The 24,205-nt window shown below is 46.6% G+C and overlaps 1 protein-coding gene across 6 annotated transcripts in view; it reads right to left on the bottom strand.

Annotated features, from left to right (window-relative positions):
• rab3ip (RAB3A interacting protein (rabin3)) overlaps nucleotides 1-24,205 on the bottom strand; it is an 86,345-nt gene that overhangs the window by 14,947 nt on the left and 47,193 nt on the right. For 4 of the 6 annotated variants that reach the window (XM_072485096.1, XM_072485094.1, XM_072485097.1 and 1 more), the window contains one exon: nucleotides 21,858-21,970. In XM_072485096.1, the coding sequence (XP_072341197.1) occupies nucleotides 21,858-21,970 (113 nt within the window). Of the gene's footprint in view, nucleotides 1-21,097; nucleotides 21,159-21,857; nucleotides 21,971-24,205 lie in introns of all 6 variants that reach the window. The other 2 variants (XR_011936541.1, XM_072485098.1) reach the window with 1 other exon arrangement.

The raw sequence follows: 24,205 nt of genomic DNA, 5'->3' as shown, positions 1-24,205 counted from the left end.
AGGGCTTTTGTGAGGCGACAGGTGAGGGAATTCCCATTGCTCCCGGCACAAGAAGTTCAAGATAGGGTGATCTCGGGTGTATGGGTTGGGGAGGGCAAGGTGTCGGAAATACACCAGGAGTTGAAAGAAGAGGGGGAAGCGCTGGTAGAAGAGTTGAAGGGTAAATGGGAGGAGGAGCTGGGGGAGGAGATCGAGGAAGGTCTGTGGGCTGATGCCCTAGGTAGGGTTAATTCCTCCTCCTCGTGTGCCAGGCTCAGCCTGATACAATTTAAGGTGGTCCACAGAGCGCACTTGGCGGGGGAGAGGTTGAGTAGGTTCTTTGGGGTAGAGGACAGATGTGGAAGGTGCTCAGGGAGCCCGGCGAACCATGTCCATATGTTATGGTCATGCCCGGCACTGGAGGGGATCTGGAGAGGAGTGGCGGGAGCAATATCTCAGGTGGTGAAAGTCCGGGTCAAGCCAAGCTGGGGGCTAGCAATATTTGGAGTAGTGGACGAACCGGGAATGCAGGAGGCGAAAGAGGCCGGCATTCTGGCCTTTGCGTCCCTAGTAGCCCGGCAAAGGATCTTGCTAATGTGGAAGGAAGCGAAGCCCCCCAGCCTGGAGGCCTGGATAAATGATATGGCTGGGTTCATAAAGCTGGAGAGGATTAAGTTCGCCTTGAGAGGGTCTGCGCAGGGGTGCTACAGGTGGTGGCAACCGTTCCTAGACTATCTCGCGGAGCGTTAGAGGAAGGTCGGTCAGCAGCAGCAGCAACCTTGGGAGGGGGGGGGACGTCCTGGGAGGGGGGGGGGGGGGGAAGACTGCCTGGGAGGGTGGATGAGCAAGAGATAACATGAAGGGCTGGGGAAACTGGCACGTACGGGTGAGGGCCAGTGTACAAAGCTGTGTAAATATATCATTTTGCCATGTATATATCTTGCTCTGCGCGATTTCTCTTCTTTTTTTTTTTAGTTACGGGGGGGGGGTTATTGTTTGTAAGGGAGAAAAATTGTGTTAAAAAACTTTAATAAATATATACATATATATATATTTTTTTTAAATTTAAATTTCTATTCTAGTCTTTTATTTTTCTGTTAATCCCATCTGCTTTTCCCAATCTTTATTTTGCTTGCTGTACATGATTTATATTGAATTTATATTTACTGATTGAAACATATCACAGGCATTCTTTAATCTAATTTCTTGAAGAGCCTCTCTATTTCTTTCCCTGTTCAGAGGGCACACACTGGATCAAATGCCAGATTAGAGCAAGTCTACACTCTAAAGACGACAAAAAATGTTACGGGCAATGGGTAACAAGGATGTAATTAGTAGGGTTGTTAAAGGGGAAGCAGTGGATATAATATATTTGCATTTCCAAAAGGCTTTCGGTAAGATGCCACACAAAATGTTAATACCCAGGACAAGGGGCTGGATTCTCCCGCCTGCCCGCCACAGGCGAGCTGCGTACAATGGAAAAATCCACTGACCTCGGGCGTAAGCGGCCGGAGAATCCCACCCCAGGACTCATCAAGTTGGGATTAAAATGTTGGCATGGATAGATTGGTCATACAGACAGAAGCAAAGAATAGGGATAAACAGGGCATTTTCAAGTTGGCAGGCTGTAGCTTGTAGAATGCCACAACGATCAGTGCTGGAGTGAAGCAGCTGTTTATTATCTACACTAAGACTTCCAGTGGCGACACGTAGGAGATGGTCGCACACTATGTTGACATGCCGGATCATCGACATGGGTACCACCATGACACACAAGAACACCACCCACCAGGTACGTGGTACATACTCGTGCGACTCGGCCAACGTTGTCTACTTCATACGCTGCTGAAAAGGATGTCCCAAAGCGTAGTACATTGGCGAGACCATGCAGACGCTGCGACAACGGATGAACGGACATCGCGCGACAATCGCCAGGCAGGAATGTTCCCTTCCAGTTGGGGAACACTTCAGCAGTCAAGGCCATTCAGCCTCTGATCTTCGGGTAAGCGTTCTCCAAGGCGGCCTTCAGGACGCGCGACAACGCACAATCGTCGAGCAGAAACTTATAGCCAAGTTTCACACACATAAGTGCGGCCTCAACGGGGACCTTGGATTTATGTTGCATTACATTCAACCCTGGCCTGGGCTTGCGAAATCCCACCAACTGTCCTGGCTTGAGACAATTCACACCTCTTTAACCTGTGATTATTCCTCTCTCCAGAGACTCCGTCTGGACCTGTAAAAAGTGAATTACCTGCAAAGACTCACATTCACAGTGTCGTCTTGCATCTTTGACTTTGTCTATATATATATATATATAAGTTTCTGAAACTCACCATTCACCTGAGGAAGGAGTTACCCGGTTCCTGAGGAATTTTGGTGAACAAACCTGGCACATCAAAAGGTTAGTGAACCCGTGGACGAAATAATGTCGAAAATTTCAAAAAGGCTGGTGGAAAGAAACCCTTTGATGGTTTTGGGGAGTCTGCATGGCTCACCAGGAGGGAAGATGGCAGAGTGAACTCCAGCGGGTGCGGCTGCTCCTATTTCGGAGGATATACTGGCGGGGATACTGCCCTCAAAAGTCTGAGAAGCGGTTTAGGAAACACTTTTGGCAGGTGATATTGGACACACTAAAAAAATCGATTGAGGGGGGGGGCTTGGTCCGATTCAAGAGAAGATGGAGAAAATTACAGAGGCTGTGAAAAACAAAGAGGTGGTGAAGGAAGTGGAGGAAAGCTTGTCGTGGCCCAGCGATCAAATCGCCTCGCTGGAGGCGGAGATATCGTTGGTGAGGGAGGGAAACAAAGATCCTGAAGGCAAAAGTAGATGACCTGGAGAAGAGAAGAGAATCAAGACACGGGGTGGGGGGTGGGGTTACCATCTGGATATGTCAGGATGTTGGATCGGAGCGGGCATAGAGGTGTGTGGCCTTTAATAAGGTGACAGCAGCGCTATACCAGAGCGGAGAGTGGTTTGGGGTGGTGTACCCAGCAAGACTCAGGTTACACATGGGCCGAAAGACACGTCAGAGGAGGTGGGGGCCTTTGTTAAAGAACACGGTCTTGGGCTCAGTTAAAAGGATTCTGGGGTATTGTTCTGGATGTTCATGGGATGGGTTTGTTTGGGATCTTTTACGTACATTGGATATACTTGTTGTTATTGGTTGGCGAGGAGGGAGCATTGTTCGTTGGGAGGTGATCAGCAGGTTCCAGAGGGGGAGGAGTGGTTGTAGGGGGGTATTTCTCTGATGGTAACTAGGGCTTTTTCTTTGTCTCACCTTTTGGGTGGAGTTGGCAAGTATTTTGGGTGAGCCTTGGGCCTAGGTATTGGGTGTGGGTACGGGAAAATCCTTTGTGGTGTGAATGGCTGACTTTGGGTTGCAGAGTGGGGAAAGAGACACCCGATCAGGTTGGTCACATGGACCATGCGAGGCTCGAGAGGCCAGTGCAAAAATCGAGACTTTTCTCTCACCTGAAGAATTTAAGGACCGCTGTGGTGCTTCTGCAGAAGATCCACCTGCAGGCGAGGGACCAGACCAGACTCCAGAGGGGGTGGGGGTGGGTGTCACCCCCCCCCCCCCCCCCCAATACACACATGGGCATTCATAGAATCATAGAATTTACAGTGCTGAAGGAGGCCATTCGGCCCATCGAGTCTGCACCGGCTCTTGGAAAGAGCACCCTACCCAAGGTCAACACCGCCACCCTATCCCCATAACCCAGTAACCCCACCCAACACGAAGGGCAATTTTGGACACTAAGGGCAATTTATCATGGCCAATCCACCTAACCCGCACATCTTTGGACTGTGGGAGGAAACCGGAGCACCCGGAGGAAACCCACGCACACACGGGGAGGATGTGCAGACTCCGCACAGACAGTGACCCAAGCCGGAATCGAACATGGGACCCTGGAGCTGTGAAGCAATTGTGCTATCCACAAGGCTACCGCATTGCCCCACATCTTCCCCAAGTGAAACATACACTGCCACGGGGTCTCTGAGGACCCACCCTCCAGGCCCCCCCACCCCCCAAATTCTGGGCAATCCGAGGTAAGTCTGTCTACATTGATATAAAACCTACATAGGTGTGGGCCGTTTGGTCACACCTCTTTAGGGTGGGATTCTTATTCCAATGCATCTTGGACTTGGATATATCCTGCGAGCTGTAACGGCTGCCGGGAAGCCGTGGGAGGCCTCTCCAGGATCTTCCGGCTGCGTTATGCTCTCGTTCAAGTTCAACTGGTAGATCACAGTCATAGGGTTTTGTGGCCGCATCTCTAAAGGCTATAGATAAGTCTGCAGGGTTCAATGGGAATGCCTGTCTCTCCTTCCATGCTCCCGGAAGCCTTGAAAGCGGTTATCAGAGGAGGGATCATAAGGGGCACATGGTCAGGGAGGTAAGAGAAGAGCTCCAGAAGCCAGTTGACAATATTCTGGAGGTGGACTGTGGTACTGAAAACAGGCTGAGAAGATATACATAGGCCAGGAACAGAAACTGCCTCATGAGACCCAGGCCAACTGCAAAAGCGCCCAAAGTCAAGGCATAAACCTGTTATTGTGATATGGACTTTGATTACCCACTCCAAGTCTATGAATATGTCACAAACTTCCAGACACAGGTGATCAACTTTGCAGAAAGAACAGAAAAAAGCCATCAGACTCCTTAATGAGCTGATGCTGGGCAGACAAGGGGAGTTTCAGAGAACAATTGGTCTTGATCGAACAACCATGAAAAAACAGGAGTATCGTGTCTTTCCCATTAACCAGCTGGGGTCTGGCTAGGACAATGGCCAATGGTAGGCGCATACATATGACTCAATCCAAGCTTCCCAGTATAAGAAAGCAGCATTGAACAGATCTTGAGCGATAATCTGGGAGTTGCCCAGGCACAACCATCGCAAGAAGGCAGGGCCCTGTGTTTCGAACCCAGAGAAGACATCAACATAGAGTGATCGAAGCCTGCCAGCCTCCTTTACTAAGTGTGGGTAAAATCCAAAGCTCAGCTGTGAGTCTGAGTCATATTTTCTTGAGTAACAGAATTGTGAATAAAATAGCGTTAAACTGTGTACCTGTTTTGTTCTTTGTTCGTCTCGCAAACAAGGGCACCCGAGTAAAACATTTGAGTAAGTAAACTGGTCGAATGCATCTGAGGTTTTAAAGGTACAACAGGACCACAGGATTAGAGTGACCCTACCCTGGAGCTCATGGCAAATAGGAAGAAACTGCAGATGCAGCTTGATCTGTTGTCCACAGGTAAGGCAGTGCACCTGCTGCAGCATTCAAGGGTGGTCATTTATGAATATGTGGACAGGTGGCATGGTGGCTCAGTGGTTAGCACTGCTGCCTCATAAGAACATAAGAACTAGGAGCAGAGTAGGCCATCTAGCCCTTCGACCCCGTTCCGCCATTCAATAGATCATGGCTGATCTTTTGTGGACTCAGCTCCACTTTCCCGCCCGAACATTATAACCCCTTATTCTTCAACAAACTATCTTTCTTTATCTTGAAAACAGTTAATGAAGGAGCCTCAACTGCCTCACTGGGCAGGGAATTCCTTGGATTCACAACCCTTTGGTGAAGAAGTTCCTCCTAAACTCAATCCTAAATCTACTTCCCCATAATTTGAGGCTATGCCCCCTAGTTCTGCTTTCACCAGCCAGTGGAAACAAACTGCCCGCATCTATCCTATCTATTCCCTTCATAATTTTATATGTTTCTATAAGATCGCCCCGCATCCTTCTAAATTCCAATGAGTACAGTCCCAGTCTACTCAACCTCTCCTCATAATCCAACCCCTTCAGCTCTGGGGTTAACCTAGTGAACCTCCTCTGCACACCCTCCAGTGCCAGTACGTCCTTTCTCAAGTAAGGAGACCAAAACTGAACACAATGATCCAGGTGGGGCCTCACTAACACCTTATACAATTGCAGCAGAACCTCCCTAGTCTTAAAATCCATCCCTCTAGCAATGAAGGACAAAATTCCATTTGCCTTCTTAATCACCTGTTGCACCTGTAAACCAACTCACGGACCTGGGTTCGATCCCGGCCCCGGGACATTATCCGTGTGGAGTTTGTACATTCTCCCAGTGTCTGCGTGGGTCTCGTCCCCACAACCCAAAGATGTGCAGGGTAGGTGAATTAGCCACGCTAAATTGCCCATTAATTGGAAAAAAAAGAATTGGCCACTTTAAATTTATTTTATTTTTTAAAATATGAATATGGGGAGAAGGCTAGCCGTCTCCTGGCTCGCCAGTTGAGGTGGCAAGCAGCCTCCCGGGAGATAATTCAGGTCAGGGACTCTAGCGGAAAGCTGATGTCCGACCCGGATAAAGTAGACACCATCTTTGAGACTTTCTATAAGAATCTTTACAGGCCGGTCTGAGCTACCAGAGGTTGTGGGGGGTCATAGATGTCGGCACATTTGGAAGGTCTGGAATTTTCTGTGGTGGGGAGTAGGAGCATGAAGAGTTGGAGGATGCAAACCGCAGGGTCAGATGGATTTCCAGTGGAGTTTTATAAGACATTCCCTGGACAGTTGGTCCCGTTGATGGTGAGCATGTTTCAGGACTCTTTGGCTCGAGGGGCCCCTCCCAGTGACATTGGTGCAGGCATCGATTTCCGTTCTGTTGAAAAAAGAAAAGGATCATGGGGAATGTGGGTTGCATCGTCCTACTTCATTTTTAAACACGGATGCCAAGGGATTGGCTATGGTGCCAGCGATGAGGTTAGAGCCTCGTCTTCCTGGGGCGATGGGTAAAGATCAGACAGGATTTGTTAAGGGACAGCAACTGCTGTCTAACGTCCGACGACTGTTCTCTCCCTGCCAGCGGGACTTAATCTGGAAATGGTGTCATCTTTGGATGCCAAGAAAGCACTTGACAAGGTGGAATGGAAATGCCTGTTTACAGTTTTGGAGATGTTTGGGCTTGGACCAAAGTTTGTTTCGTGAATAAGTCTACAGTATCAGGACCCCGTTGGCTAGTGTACGTACCAACACTTTGAGCTTGGCGTACTTTCAATTGGGTAGAGGAACAAGAGAGGGGTGTAGATATCTCCCCATCTATTTGTATTGGCGATCGAGCTCTTGGCTATGGTTTTGAGGGCTTCAAGAAAATGGAAGGGGATAATTGGGAATGGGGGGTGGAGGAACATAAGGTGTCTCTATCTGCCGACGACTTACTGCTTTACGTGACGGACCCAGACCCCACAATTGATAATATAATGGAGTCTGTCCCCTCGATGGGTGATATAATGGAGCATTTGAACAGCTTTGGCTCTTTATTGGGTACAATCTTGAATTGGGTTGAATCTAAGCAAGAGTAAGTATTTTCCGGTGGACGCCATGGGAAGAGGAGCCAAACCGGGGAATCCTTTGGCGAGAAACTCACCTCCCCCTTCCCCAAAGCCTGTCCACCATCCACAAGTGAGGAGTGTAATGGAATACTCTCCACTTGCCTGGATGAGTGTAGCTCCAACAACATTCAAGAAACCCAACATCATCTAAGACAACTCGATTGCTACCCCATCCATAAACATTCAACCCCTCACCATCAATGAACAGTGGCAGCCATGTGTGCCATCTACAAGATGCACTCGACAAGGTTCCTTAGGTAATACCTTCCAAACCCACGGCCACATCCATCTAGGCGAAGAGCAGCAGATATCTGGGAATCCCACCACCTGGAGGTTCCTGTCCAAGTCTCTCACCACCCTGACTTAGAAATGCGTTCCCATTCCTTCAGTGTGCTGGGTTCAAAATCCTGGAACTCCCTCCCTAACAGTACTGTGGGTATACCTACACCTCAGGGACTGACGCGATTCAAGAAGGCAACTCATCCCACCTTGAAGGACAACTAGGGTTGGGCAATAAATGCTGGCCTAACCAGCGACGCTCACATCCCGGAAATGAAAAAAAAAAAGGATGGAGTGAAAGCGAAGTTGGGGGGGGGGGGGGGGCTGGGGCCCGTGGAAGATGTCGAGGTGTTGAGTGAGGCCCTTCGCAGGGGGATCTCTCGTCCTAGTGTGCGACGCTGGGCTTGATCCAGGTAGTGTTTAGGGCACACCTAACCAAGGAGAGGATGAGTCGTTCTTTCCCAGAGGTGGACGATAGGTGTGAGCGGGTCTCCGGGGTTCCAGCCAACCACACGCACATGTTCTGGTCCTGTCCCAAACTGGTGAGCTTTTGGGTCTCCTTATTTAGCACCATGTCAGCGATTCTCAGTATCAAACTGGAGCCCAGTCCTTTGGTTGCCTTATTTGGGATGTCAGACTCACCAGGGCTGCAGATGAGGGTGGAGGCGGATGTTTTTGCCTTCGCCTCGTTGATCGCCTGGAGGCCGGTCCTGCTGGGTTGCAGGTCTCCAGCCCCATTAAGTGCCCGAACATGGTGAGGGGATCTAATGGAATTTCTTTACCAGAGAAGGTTATCTATACTGTGAGGGGTCGGTTGAAGGGTTCGCCTTTCAAAAGTCACACTTTCGAATCTTCTGTTAAATTATGCTTTCCCTTTGCTACTTCCTTCAAGGCTTTGCTTTCAGGTTTTACACCTCTCCCTTCACTTTTTCTTTGTTTTAAAAGGCTTTTACACAAACTTCCAAGGTTCAGCTACTGATTTCCACATTTAAAATAATGTCTCCCAAACTGTAGTAATTTCTCACAAATCTTAGCAGTACTGCAGATATCTTTCTGGCCTCATACCATCCAAGACCTTTTCAACTCTGACTTTACTCAACAATTCCCAGTTTCCGCTGTTCCATTAACTCCAGACTTCTTGGAAACCTCTCTAGGTTCCTTAACTGGTCATCATCGGTTTTCTTTTTTTTTTTTTCTTTTTTTAAACATATTTTATTCAAATTTTTCAAACAGAAATTTTCCGTTTTTACAACTTAATAAAGGAATATACATTAAACGTTATTTAAATAATATATTAAACTAACAACAAATGAAAAAAGAGATAAACCAAAAAGCAAATATCAACAACTGGCAAAAAAAACACGGGATAGTACTCCCCCCCCCCCCCCCAAGGAACGGTTGCCACCGCCTGGTGAACCCCTGAGCCGATCCTCTTAACGCATATTTTATTCGCTCCAGTCTTATGAACCCTGCCATGTCGTTTATCCAGGCCTCCACGCCCGGGGGCTTCGCTTCCTTCCACATAAGTAGAATCCTTCGCCGGGCTACAAGACGCAAAGGCCAAGACGTCGGCCTCTTTCGCCTCCTGCACTCCCGGTTCTTCTGCAACCCCAAATATAGCTAACCCCCAGCCTGGTTTGACCCGGACCCCCACCACCTTTGAAATCACTCTTGCCACACCCTCCCAGAACTCATGCAGTGTCGGACACCACCAGAACATGCAAGTGTGGTTCGCCGGGCTTCCTGAGCACCTTCCACATCTATCCTCCACTCCGAAAAACCTCCTCAGTCTTGCTCCCGTCATATGCGCTCTGTGTAGAACCTTAAATTGAATCAGGCTAAGCCTGGCACACGAGGACGAAGAATTTACCCTACTTAGGGCATCTGCCCACAGCCCCTCCTCGATCTCTTCCCCCAGCTCCTCTTCCCATTTTCCCTTCAGCTCCTCTACCATCGCCTCCCCCTCGTCTCTCATCTCCCTGTATATTTCGGACACTTTACCTTCTCCAACCCATGCCCCCGAAATCACTCTATCCTGGATCCCTTGCGTCGGGAGCTGATGAAATTCCCTCACCTGTTGCCTCGTAAATGCCCTCACTTGCATGTATCGGAAAGCATTCCCTGGTGGCAACTTATATTTTTCTTCCAATGCTCCCAGACTCGCAAACGTCCCGTCTACAAACAGGTCCTTCAGCTTCCTAATTCCTGCTCGCTGCCAACATTGAAATCCCCCATCTATCCTCCCCGGGACGAACCTGTGGTTATTCCTTATCGGGGACCACACCGAGGCACCCGTCACAACCCTGTGTCGTCTCCACTGCCCCCAGATCTTCAAGGTCGCCACCACCACTGGGTTTGTGGTGTACCTTTTCAGGGAGAACGGCAGCGGCGCCGTCACCAGCGCTTTTAGACTCATTCCCTTACAGGACGCCATCTCCAACTTTTTCCATGCCGCACCTTCTTCTTCCCTCATCCACTTACAGACCATCGACACATTAGCGGCCCAATAGTAGTCACTCAGACTCGGCAGTGCCAATCCCCCTCTGTTCATACTGCGCTGCAGGAACCCCCTCCTTACCCTCGGGGTCTTTCCCGCCCACACAAAGCCCATAATACTCCTGTCTATTTTTTTGAAAAAGGCCTTTGTAATCAGGATGGGGAGGCACTGAAACACAAAAAGAAACCTCGGGAGGACCACCATTTTAACCGCCTGTACTCTGCCCGCCAATGACAGGGGCACCATATCCCACCTCTTAAAGTTCTCCTCCATCTGCTCTACCAGTCGCGTCAGGTTAAGTTTATGTAGGGTTCCCCAGTTCCTGGCCACCTGAATCCCCAGGTATCGATAGTTCCTTGCCACTCTCCTCAGCGGCAGAGCATCTATCCCCCTGCCCTGTTCCCCGGGGTGCATCACAAAAAGCTCACTCTTTCCCATATTTAATTTGTATCCCGAGAACTCTCCAAACTCCCTGATTATCTGCATTACCTCTGGCATCCCCTCTACCGGGTCCGCCACATATAGCAGTAAGTCATCTGCATATAGTGACACTCAATGTTCCTCTCCCCCTCTAAGCACCCCCCTCCACCTCTTAGAGTCCCTCAGCGCTATGGCCAATGGTTCAATTGCCAACGCGAACAGTAACGGGGACAGGGGGCACCCTTGTCTTCTACCCCTATGTAATCGTAAGTATCCCGATCTTTACCCGTTTGTAACAACGCTTGCCACCGGGGCCCCCTACAAGAGTCTAACCCATCTAATGAACCCCTCCCCAAACCCAAATCTCTTCAGCACCTCCCACAGATAGTCCCACTCCACCCTATCGAATGCCTTCTCTGCATCCATCGCCACCACTATCTCTGCCTCCCCCTCCGGTGGGGGCATCATCATCACCTCCAGCAGCCTTCGTACATTGGCATTCAATTGTCTCCCCTTTACAAACCCTGTCTGGTCGTCATGTACCACCCCTGGGACACAATCCTCTATCCTTGTCGCCATCACTTTGGCCAGCAGTTTGGCGTCTACGTTTAGGAGGGAGATGGGCCTGTATGACCCGCACTGCAGCGGGTCTTTGTCTCGTTTCAGAATTAGCGATATCGTCGCCTCCGACATTGTCGGGGGTAATATCCCCCTTTCCTTAGCCTCATTAAAGGTTCTCGCCAAGAGCGGGGCCAGCAGGTCCATATACTTCCTATAAAATTCCACCGGGAACCCGTCTGGTCCCGGGGCCTTCCCTGCTTACATGTTCCCTATTCCTTTGATCACCTCATCCACCTCAATCTGCGCCCCCAGACCTGCCACCTCCTGCCCCTCCAGCCTCGGGAACTCTAGCTGATCCAAAGTGTATCATTCCTTCTTTCCCCTCCGGGGGTTGGGACTTGTACAGCCTCTCATAAAATGTCTTGAACACCTCGTTCACTTTCCCTACTCTCTGCTCCATCTTTCCCGTTTCGTCCCTAACTCCTCCGATCTCTCTCGCCGCTCCCCTCTTCCGAAGTTGTTGGGCCAGCAGCCGGCTCGCCTTTTCCCCATATTCATACTGTATCCCCTGTGCCTTCCTCCACTGTGTCTCTGCCTTTCCCGTGGTCAGCAGGTCAAACTCCGTCTGTAATCTTCGTCTCGCCCTGTATAGCCCTTCGTCTGGGGCCTCCGTATACTTCTTATCCACCCTCAAAATTTCCCCCACTAATCTCTCTCTTTCCTTACCCTCTTGTTTCCCCTTGTGGGCTGTGATGGAAATCAGCTCTCCTCTAACCACCGCCTTCAGCGCTTCCCATACTACCCCCACCTGGACCTCCCCATCGTCATTGACCTCCAGGTATCTTTCGATACATCCCCTCACCCTTCCGCATACCCCCTCGTCCGCCAGTAGTCCCATGTCCAATCGCCAGAGTGGGCGCTGCTCCCTTTCCTCTCCCAGTTCCAGATCCACCCAATGCGGGGCGTGATCTGACACGGCTATAGCCGAGTACTCCGTTCCTGCCACCTTCGGGATCAGTGCCCGTCCCAAAACAAAAAAGTCTATCCGGGAGTATACCTTATGGACGTGGGAGAAAAAGGAAAACTCTTTACCCATCGGTCTGGCGAATCTCCACGGATCTACTCCCCCCATTTGTTCCATAAATACTTAAGCACCTTGGCGGCTGCCGGCCTTCTCCCGGTCCTGGATCTGGACCGGTCCATCCCTGGGTCCAGCACTGTGTTGAAGTCCCCCTCCCCCCCCCATTAACAAGTTTCCCACTTCCAGGTCCGGGATACGTCCCAGCATTCACTTCATGAATCCCGCATCATCCCAGTTCGGGGCATATACGTTCACCAGCACAACCGCCTCACCCTGCAATCATAGATCATAGAATTTACAGTGCAGAAGGAGGCCATTCGGCCCATCGAGTCTGCACTGGCTCTTGGAAAGAGCAACCTACCCAAGGTCAACACCTCCACCCTATCCCAGTAACCCCACCCAATACTAAGGGCAATTTTGGACACAAGGGCAATTTATCATGGCCAATCCACCTAACCTGCACATCTTTGGACTGTGGGAGGAAACCGGAGTACCCGGAGGAAACCCACGCACACACGGGGAGGATGTGCAGACTCCGCACAGACAGTGACCCAAGCCGGAATCGAACCTGCGACCCTGGAGCTGTCAAGCAATTGTGCTATCCACAATGCTACCGTGCTGCCCAATCTGCCACTCACCATCACATATCTGCCCCCACTATCCACCACTATGGTCTTAGCTTCAAACGATACACGTTTCCCCACCAGTATTGCCACCCCTCTGTTCTTCGCGTCCAACCCGGAGTGGAATACCTGCCCCACCCATCCTTTCCTTAGTCTAACCTGATCCGCCAACTTCAGGTGTGTCTCCTGGAGCATAAAGAGACTGAAGGCGGACGTAGTTAAGTGCGCAAACACCCTTGCCCTCTTAATCGGCCCATTTAAACCTCTCACATTCCACGTGATCAGCCGAATTGGGGGGCCATTTACCCCCCCCCCCCCCCCCCCCCCCCCATCGACTAGCCATCCCCTTTTTTAAGCCATCTCCTCACCCAGGTCTCACGCACCCGTCTGTCCCCCAGGCGGCGCCCTCCCGTCCCGACCACCTAGTCTCGCATCAGCTCCCCCTTACCCTCAGCAGCAGCAACCCAGTTAATCCCCCCCCCCCTCTAGATCCCCCTCTAGCTTGATTACTCCCCCCATATTGCTTCCGGAAGTCAGCTAACTCGGTCTGACCTCGGCTTCCCCCGTTCATTCTTTGACCTCCCTGCGTGAGGCTCCCTTCCTTCCTGCGCCCTTTTTCCCACTATAATTTCCATAGCGCGGGAAAATACCCACGCTTTCCTCTCGGCCCCGCCCCTAATGGCGCAGTTCCCTCATTCCCCTTCCCTGTCCCCTTTTCCCACCGGCGCCCACATTTCTTCGTGTCCCGTCCCCCCCATTGGGGGGGGGGGGGGGGGGGGGGGGAGAAATATTCCCCGTCCAACATTAGTATACAGTAGCCCTCCCCTCTCCCCACTTTACATGTCTGTGCCACCACCTCGTTACCTCCCTCCGGACATCAATTTCTCAAGTCTAGTCCAATTTCTCATCCTGAATAAATGTCCATGCCTCCTCCGCCGTCTCGAAGTAGTGGTGTTTGCCCTGATGCGTGACCCACAGTCTCGCCGGCTGCAGCATCCCAAATTTGACTTTCTTCCTATGGAGCACCGCCTTGGCCCGGTTGAAACTCGCCCTCCTTCTCGCCACCTCCGCACTCCAGTCTTGATACACGCGTAGCACCGCGTTCTCCCATTTGCTACTCCGTGTCTTCTTAGCCCAGCTCAGGACCATCTCTCTATCCCTGTAGCGATGGAACTTCACCACCATTGCTCTTGGTGTTTCCCCTGCCTTTGGTCTTCTCACTAGGACCCGGTACGCTCCCTCCACTTCCAGGGGCCCGTTGGGGCCTCAGCTCCCATTAGAGTATGGAGCATCGTACTCACATACGCCCCAGCATCAGCTCCCTCTGTTCCTTCGGGGAGACCTAAAATCCGTAAGTTCTTCCTCCTCGAGCTGTTCTCCAGGGCTTCCAGCCTTTCTATGCACCTCTTATGTAGTGCCTCGTGCATCTCTGTTTTTACCACCAGGCCCTGTATCTCATCTTCGTTCTCGGCTGCCTTTGCCTTCACTCCACGGAGCTCCATCGCCTGGACCTTTTGGGTTTCCTTTAGTCCCTCGATTGCCAGTAACATCGGCGCCAGCACCTCTTTCTTGAGCTCCTCCACACATCGTCGGAGGAACTCCTGCTGTTCCGGGCCCCATACCATCTGGGCTCCCTCGGCCGCCATCTTGCTCCAAAGGATCCTCCGTAATCTGGCTGCGACTGCCGCTCCTTTCCATCCACCCCTGGGGGGACTGCTTCCCTTGTCACCTCACAGTGGGTTTGGCCAAAAAAAGTTCCCATTGAGGCTCCCGATAAGAGCCCAAAAGTCAGTTGAAACGGGAGGTGCCGAAACGTGCGGCTTAGCGATGCATCGCCGCAACCAGAAGCATCATCTGTTTTCTTAACCATTACTCTGTAGCATGGCTTTTCTTCAAGCAAAACTAAGAGATATGGTCCTTCTTTAGCCTTCTAAAACCAACTGCTTCCAGCAGAGCTGTGAGTGCTGCTTTCTCTCTCACTACCCATCTCCAACTGCAATCAAATTAGCGAAACAAACTTAAAAGCTTCTCTACCTTACAAGGCCCCAGTTGCTAAGCAATCGCTGATTTATTTACTCTTCATGCCGTAGCCCTCTCTACGCACAATAGAATCACAGATGGAATGGAAACCAACCCCCACACAGACAAACACCTTTGTCCAGCATGAATCTAACACTGAGCTTTACCCTTCTGGGCACGGAAACGTTTAATTAAACCCACTTAAAACTGTACTTTATTTCTAATGTTTACCTACACAAATATAAACCCCTTAAAATTACCTTTGTTTTCCTAACACAAGAATAAGGAAGTATTGCTACAGTTACAGAGAGTTTTTGGGGAGATTGCACTTGAGAGTCCTGTCCACAGATCTGGTCTCTATATTGAAGAATGGATTTTCTTGCAGTGGAGGCAGTATAGCAAAGGATCACTAGATTCCTGGGATGGGAAGTGCTCTGATTAGAGGCTGAGTAAAAGACCTATACTCTCTGGAGTCTAGAAGAATGAGAGCTGATATCATTGAAATTTTGAAGGGATTTGACAGGGTGGGCATAAAGGTCATTTCCCATGCTTAGGGAATCTAAACATGGGGGCAGTCTTATGATGAGGGCTGATCATTCAGGACTGAGGTGAGGAGAAATTTCTTCACTCATAGTGTTGTGCATCTTTGGAATTCACTAGAGAGGGTCATGGATACTCCATAAATGGATACATTTAAGGCTGGGATAAAATATTATTGGCTTCTTAGGGAATCAAGAGACATGTCAGTTGATCACTGAATCTGCCAGTTGAGAATTCAAAGTAAATTCCTGCACATAATATACTAATTCAACCTGGACACAAATCTACTAGACTAAAAATGTTACATCTGTCACATGCCATTGGGTGCAAACATGCTAAATGCCTTAATTTCACTGACGTGACTTTCGTCATGCATAATCAAGATTATATTTTCAGCATCCCATGCATGTTCTTGGCCTGCGCTACTCATGCCTAACACCACAGGAAACCTAAACTTAATACAAGGGCAAAATACTGTGGATGTTGGAAATCTGAAAAAAAAAAAAAATAGAAATGTAATCTGAAATGAAAACAGAAAATTCTGAAAATACTCAACACATCAGGCAGCATGTTTAGAGTGAGAAATCAAGTTAATGGAACAGGACATCAGAGGTCCAGAGTAGTGTAACTGGGGAGGGTGGAAAAGAACAAAAGGGGAGATCTACAATAAAGTGGAAGACATGCATAAATATCAAAAAATGTAGTTAGTGTAAGGCCAAAATAAGCAGTAATAGGGCAAGTAAAGAAACAAGATGTGTGGCTTGAGGAGGTACAAGTGACAGAATGATCAATAACTGCCATCCAAAAGCAAAACAAAAAGTAAAATCAAAGCCAGAAGAGAACAAGGAAACAAAATGGGGCAGAGGTGACGGTTTGAAATTATTTAACTCAAATGTGTCTGGAAGGCTGCCAAGTGCCTAATTAAAGGAGGTGCTGTTCCTCAAGCTTGCATTGAGATTTATTGAACACTGCAAGAGGCGAAGGACAGGGAGGTCAACATGGGAGTAAGGTGTAGAATTAAAAAACAAGTGACAAGTGACGCTTGCTGACTGAAGCGGAGATATTCTACAAAGCAGTCGCTTAATCCATGTTTGGTCTCCCCAACATTGAGCAGACTTCCTTGTGAGCATCTAATGCTTTGATGGTCCATGTGGTGGGAACAAAACTTCTTTTTTATGGACATGCTTGTCTCTTTAACAACTGGAATTGGATTTCTAGTTAATAAACAGCTGGGTTCAGTAAATGATCATGGAACCAGGTTACCTAGAAGGTAGACAGCGAGAGAAAAAAAGTCAACAATTATAGGGGTGAGTGCATTAGAAACAACCAAAACGTACTCATCTAAGTGTGTGGAAAAGTTCCTAAAGATGGTTCTCAGTACACAGTTTTAGTTTGAGAGTTTAGAACAATCTGGAGTACAGGAAACCATTTTTCAGCTGAACCTGCTTGAAATTCTGGGTGTCGGCAAAAGGAGTTAAAACTCTTGTTAATTGAAGGGCTCTATTAACAGTGAATAGAATTTCTGGAGGGAAGGGAGAGCGATTTAGAGACAAAAATGTGTTAAAGAATATGGAATCAGCAGTGTTCTGATTCAAAATACTATGCTTAAGATGTCAGAGGTGCTTATGTTGAATGGGGAGTTTGAAGCCCCAAGACAGTAGGAAGAAATTTAAAGGGGCAATCATGCTGGAAGTAAACAGAAGATCCAAGAAATCCCAGCCCGTATACGAATCATTGACAAAGTAGCCAGTTTTGATAGGTATCGAACTTGAGGATTTTGAGGCACAGGTTTAATGGATGTAAAATGAAAGTGGAGTTAAGACATTTGTTTTTAAAGAGTATAACAATTGTGTTTATTGTATTATCTTTAAGGCAAAGTGATTCTTACACTTCATGCACTTTGACTTTTGGTGTAGTAAAATTATTTTGTTTAAACTGTGAATGTGAGGCTTCATTCTTTTAGCAAAGACCAGGGTTTTCAGATTCAAAAATTTTTTAAATTACAGAGATCATAACAATGTAGTTTACTAAATTGGAAGTACATGTAAATCACTGTTTCAGCTGGAAGGTGCTATAAAGACTGGCAGCACTCCAGTAGAGAAGGCACGGTTGGGATGCATCCTCGATTGCGGAGAAAGGTAAGGGAGCATATTGTGGAGCCATTGACAGAAGTTTTGCAGGCCTCTTTTGCACAGGATTAGCCCCAGAGGAGTGGAGGATTGCAGATGTGACTCCTTTGTTTAAGAAAGGGGCAAAGGATTACCCAGGAAACTACAGACCTGTCAGCTTGACATGAATAGTGGGAAAACTGATGGGTGATACTAATACGGGATAAGTGTTATAACCTGCCTGCTTACCATTGGCTGGGGACTAATGACAATCCCACAATCCTGTGGGAGTATGAGCTTCCCCAATGAGGGGGGCGGAGAAATCATTAGCACACTCCCTGTATAAATAAAGCTGGCCAGTTTGGAACCAGCAGGAAGGAGTAAGCAGCAAGTGAGGTTGCTGCTGTTGTGTAAATATGTTATTGTCTTTGTATCCTTGAAACTCGTGCCGGATTCTTCGTGGCCCTCACAAAAATAAGTATACACTTAAAGAAAAAATAAGTTAATACTCGACAGTCAACATGGCTTTGTCAAGGGCAGGTCATGTCTGACGAACTTAATTGAGTTCTTTGACGAGGTGATACAGGCAGTGGATGAAGGCAGTGCCGTGAATGTTGTATATTTGGACTTTCAGAAAGCATTTAATGCAGTGCCACATGACAGGTTGGTTAGCAAATTAAAAATGTTTGGGATTGATGGGTCCTTGGTAGCATGGATTAGAAGTTGGCTAAGAGATAGGGAACTGTAGATATTGATGGGCATTTTTCAGACTGGAGAGGAGTTGAAAGTGGTGTTCCCCATGGCTCAGTGTTGGGACCTTTGCTTTTCCTGATTTATATAAATGATTTTGGGGTGGGTGTTGAGGGAAAAATCTCTAAATTTGCAGATGATACTCAGCAAAGGAGAACAGTGAATTAGGGGGATGATGCTGAGTGACTTCAGAGACATTGACAAGTTTGCCAAATAGACATCTGGCAGACAAACTTCAATGCAGCGAAATGTGAAGCAATGCATTTTGATAGAAGAAACATAGGGAGATAATATAGGCTCAATGGTGTAACTTTGAGAGGAATACAGGATCAGAGGGACCTCAAGGTTCAAGTGCATAAGTCTCTGAAGGTGGCCAGGCAAGTTGAAACATTTGTTAAGAATTATTATAGGATTCTTGGGTTTATAAATAGGGGCATAGAGTATAAAAGCAAGGAGGTGATGGTACACCTCTCCAAATCATTGGTCAGACCACATTTGGAGTGTTGTGTTCAGTTCTAGGTACCTTATTTCAGGAAGGATGTTAAAGCCCCAGAGAGAGTGCAGAGGATATTTACTAGAATGATACCAGAATTGAGGAATTTTAGATACAAGGAAAGATTGGAGAAATTGGGCTTGTTCTTGTTGGAGCAGAGAAGATTAAGAGGTGACCTTATTGAGGTGTTCAGGTAAAGAAGGATTTCGGTTTCCACTAGTTGGTAGGTCAGTGGCTAGGAGTCATAATTTTAAAATGGTCAGCAAGAGAGCTAGGAGTGAGGCAAGGAGAAACTTCTTTACTCCAAAAGTTGTTGGAATTTGGAATGCGCTACCTGGGAGAGTGGTGGAGGTGGATTCCATAGGAGATTTCAAAAGAGAGCTGTATATTTGAAAGGGATTAATTTAGAGGGCTACGGAGAAAGGGCTGGAGAATGGGACTAGCTGGGTAGTCTGGTGTGGACACGATGGGCAGAATGGCCTCCTTCTCTGCTGTAAATAACAAAACAATTACATCTCCAACTTTTCACAATTCTGATGAAAGGTCATCAACTGGAAACAGTAACTGTTTCTGTTTCCACAGATGCTGCCTAACCTGCTGAGTATTTCCAGCATTTTCTGTTGTTAATTGAAACAGGAAATCAGTTTATATGATTTAAAAATAAACTGATCGTTAGGTATATGGTTTTGAATCCAACGACTGATCACAAAGATTTAGAGCACAATATTTCCACAATCCACCAATATCTTTCAAAACAAAAGCACCTTTATTAATAATGATAGCAACAATATATTTAGGTGCCAACTTTTCTCCCCAAATATTTGGCCCAGAAATTCTTACGGATTTTACTAGCTGTTTTTGTAGCCAAAACTCATGGATTAACTTTTCATTCAATGTTTATGTTAAAATTAAAAACAAATCAAGTTTGGAGAAAACGTTATGAGGGGAGATCATTTTAAGTTGCATGTTTTAAGTGGTGGTAAAAGTTCCCTCGGTCCATGTACAGGAGTACGTACAAAACTCTCTTAAAACTTAAATCTCTGGACAGCTATTTTGTTTTTAATGAGTCCTTAGGCCCTAATAATTATTGGAACGCATTGGCCAAAGACTCCAGTTGTGAGGCGACTTTAGTGAAGAGTCAGAATATGCTTATTAAGTTCTTGGGTAAATGATTACACTAAAACTCAGGCAGCGATTTGAAGTCTAAAGCTGGCTTTATACTGTCTGTATTATCCTGGGCGAGTGTGCACAATGACTTACCATTCTTGCACATTTTGATCTTTTGGTCCTCAAATTTCTCTCTCTCAGTAGCTCTCCCCTCAACCCCATCTCTCACCAGCTGTCCCTGCAACCCTTCTTGACCCTTATTCCATCTTGTTTTCTTGATTCTAGATTTTGCCACTATGCAAAACTAATTGGGAGGACCTCTTCTATCCTGACTTATCCAATGAGGCCCTCCCACTCATCATTGCTAGCCCCATTTTTAGCATGCATTACATGACCAACCAGGAATAGTTTGTGTGGCTGTTGCTAACCTCACATTTATGCCTTCATATTTATCAATGTTTCTCAAGGCTTTTGCATCCTTTGGTCATCTCAGAGGGAAACATTTCAGCCTTAAGCCTATGCAAGGTAGGATTTTTCGCCTTCAGCTGCAGGAAGCTTATAAAACTTGACACAACGTCCCAGAAACCTTCTACCTTGGCATCACTCTATTCCTAGCCCTATTTCTAGGTTTTCCCATCATACTGAAAACGTTATCTTGGTAGTAAAGTTAAATGTTAACAATTGTTAATCTAACAATAAAGTTATATTTTATATTAATATTCTGATTAATAACCTAATAATCTCACAAAACTGAACACATTTATCCTCAAATAATGTTGAAAGTAAACAACGTCCAAACGTGCTTTTAAAAAAATACGTCTAATTGAAATAAAGAAAGCCTCCATCTGTATAGGTTTGGTACTGTGTTTCATTGGGGCTAGCAATCAGAATCTGTGTCTCACGGGTGTAAACAATTAAGAGGATTTTGAATTTCAAAACACTGGTGAGACAATTTTCACAAAGCATCTTGAGCAATTTATGAAGTGAAGAAAACACGGATCACTCAAATTGTACAATTACCTTGAAACATTTACATAAGCAGCTTACATTATAATCGTGGGTGCAAGTAGTGATAATAGAAAAAAGGTTCATGAAAAACGTAACAGGAAATTTTGTAGACAGGAACCACATGCAGACACATGATTTTTAATTGACTGTGGCATTTCACATTGGAAATCAAGACCAGGTATAGTCGTTGAATGGTGAGGTCAGAAAGTGGAGTACAATTGGATCAAGCATAATTCAGTTTCCATTTCAAGAAAGACACAAGTTAAGTAACACACCTTAAAGTAACCTGGGAAGCAGAGAAGTAGAGTTGGTTGGAGCATATTAGTACAGTATAGGCTGAGGAGATAGGAAACAAAACTGAAGTTCCACAGTTACACCATTAGCAGGAGAGTTATTACAACATGTCAAGTCTATATAGGTAGTTTCATCAGAAACATGAACTCGGACGTTTTTAATGGAAAAAGCTGACAAAGGTAGTGAGTACATATTCCAAAATGTTAAGATTAGAACATATAGATATCGAGGTTATATTTTAATATACTAGAGGTTGGGAACAATTCAAATGTTGATACCTAATAAAGCCCGATACATCAAAATTCCACCATATGCAGTATAACTGGTGGATTCCTTTGTATTGGTTATCCCTAAATATCTTACTTACACCAATACCCAGTGTTGAAATTAAACAAATATCTTGAAGTAATATGTAAAGCCAAATAGTAAAAAAATTGAAAGATTACCAATTATACCACACAAAATTGCAATAATTTCATCAAGGAATTGAGATGGTGCAGATAAACCCCTCTAGTTGCACTCTTATATTCAATTAATTATTCAACACATTGAATTCTTATCTTCCGATTTTGTTTCTTATATCTACTGCTTAAAAGTAATTAACAATGTCCACTATGCCTTGGATCTTTACCAATTATTCTAGAAAAGGAAAAAAGTATACATATTTCCCTCAAACCTAATCAAAATAATTGTAGGAATAGTAGTCAAAATGAAAAGTAGCAAAATTCAAGTTTAACTTACTTGGGTCCTCCACACTCCAGTGCAGAAGCTTTCACAACAGGAAGGGGCTGAAATCCAACTGGTTCAATGCTAAGTGTATTACCTTCCACAGCTTCAAGAATCGTCGAAGCCAGCTGCGGAAGAGGGAAAAATATTTTTTTATAATCTGCTAAAAAATCTGTTTAACTTATAACAGCAAGCTAACATCTTCTTTCATCTTGACTTTTGATTATGATAGAAACAAACTTTTCAAAATGAACACCTTCTTTCAAATTTAATAGTTGACTGCATAGTAGACACCTGGAACTAAGGCTGTGGGGCGCTGAGTCAATTGAAACTTTCAAGACTGAGGTCAAAGATTTGCACATCAATAGATTTTTGTGGGCAAGGGAATCAAAGTTTAGTAAAGAGGAAGTACAGATCATCCATAATTTAATTGAATGGCAAAAACAGAATTAATGGGCTGAATGGCCTTCTCCTTTTCCTATGTGGAACTGTGCTCTTCAGCATCAGCCCACTGATGTTAATGAGAACAGCTCACAGTTCTGCGAGTTGACTAAGATTTTCTTAGTCCAATCTCTGAAGGATATTCGTGAATAGTAGGTGTTTAATGATATGGTGACATTTTTGGTGCACAAATTAGAAATGAGAAAATAGTACAACTTGCCATTGTAGGATTTGAACTCAAAACATTGAGATTATCAATCTAGCATCAAAACAACTAGCTTAAAATACATTTCCAGAATTATTATCACATGATTATAATAAAATTATGAGGGGCATAGATATAGTAGCTAGGAAGAAATGTTTCCCCTTGGCGGCGGGATCAATGACCAGGGGCATAGATTCACGGTAAGGGACAAGAGGTTTAGAGCAGATATGATGAAAAACATTTTCACCGAGAGTGTACAGGAATAATGGGTTCGCCCCCACAGTACACACGCAGGAGATTAACCCGACCTCCCTCCCACCGACCCCAACAACCTACCCATCAGCTACCCTCACCCCCATCAGTTACACCTGCCTGAAAGCTGAAGAGCGGTCCAGTCAGTACAGTGAAAGATCACTGCATTTTCACTTAACTTTCACAAACATCTGGTGCCTCTCACAAAAGTTTTTAAAGCAGCAGTTGTTCCAAGTGTCAGAGATTTCCTCGAAAGTCAAGTACACTTGAAAGGACTTCAAATTCCCAGACAGCCTTTCAAATTCAAATCCTACTGACATCTGGGGGCTTCTGACAAATTTGGGAGAGCTGTCTCACAGACGAGCCAAGCAACAGTCTAACATAGTCATACGCACAGAATCATACCTTACAGATAACATCCCAGACACCACTATCACTATCCCTGGGTATGTCCTGTCCCATCGGCAGGACAGACCCAGCAGAGGTGGCAGCACAGAGGTATACAGTCGGGAGGGAGTTGCCCTTGGAGTCCTCAACATGCGACTCTGGATCCCATGGAGTCTCATGACTTCAGGTCAAACATGGGCAAAGAAATCTCCTGCCGACTACACCGTACCGTCCACCCTCAGCTGACAAATCAGTACTCCTCCATGTTGACCACCACTTGGAGGAAGCACTGAGGGTGGCAAGGGCACAGAATGTACTCTGGATAGGGGACTTCAATGCCCATCAAAGATGCTCAGTAGCACCACTACCGATCAAGCTACAAGGATAAAACTACAAGACTCTGTCTGCAACAGGTGGTGAGGGAACCAACAAGAGGGAAAAACATACTGGATCACATCTTCACCAACCTACCTGCCGCAGATGCATCTGTCCAATCAGTATCGGTAGGAGTGACCACGACTCAGGGCTTATGGAGATGAAGTCCCAATATCACAGAGGATACCGTCCATCACGTTGTGTGGTACTATCATCATGCTGATAGATTCCGAACGGATCTAGCAACTCAAGACTGGGCATCCATGAGGCACTGTGGGCGATCAGCAGCAACAGAATTGTACTCAGCCACAACCTGTAACCTCATTACTCAGCATATCCCCCACTCTACCATGAGCACCAATCCAGGGGATCAATCCTGGTTCACTGAAGAGAGGGCATGCCAGGAGCAGCACCAGGCATACCAAAAAATGAGGTGTCAAACTGGTGAAGCTACAACACAGGGCTATTTACATGCCAAATAACATATATATTTTTTTTAATTTACAGTACCAAATTTTATTTTTTTTCCAATTAAGGGGCAATTTAGCATGGCCAATCCACCTAACCTGCACATCTTTTGGGTTGTGGGGGTGAACCCCACGCAGACACGGGGAGAATGTGCAAACTCCACACGGACAGTGACCCAGGGCCGGGATTCGATCCCAGGTGCTCAGCGCCATAGTCCCAGTGCTATTCACTGCAC

Source organism: Scyliorhinus torazame, chromosome 19 (assembly GCF_047496885.1).
Source record: "Scyliorhinus torazame isolate Kashiwa2021f chromosome 19, sScyTor2.1, whole genome shotgun sequence".
NCBI lineage: Eukaryota > Metazoa > Chordata > Chondrichthyes > Carcharhiniformes > Scyliorhinidae > Scyliorhinus > Scyliorhinus torazame.
Note: the sequence above shows the minus strand (reverse complement) of the source record. Positions and strands in the feature narration are given on the sequence as shown.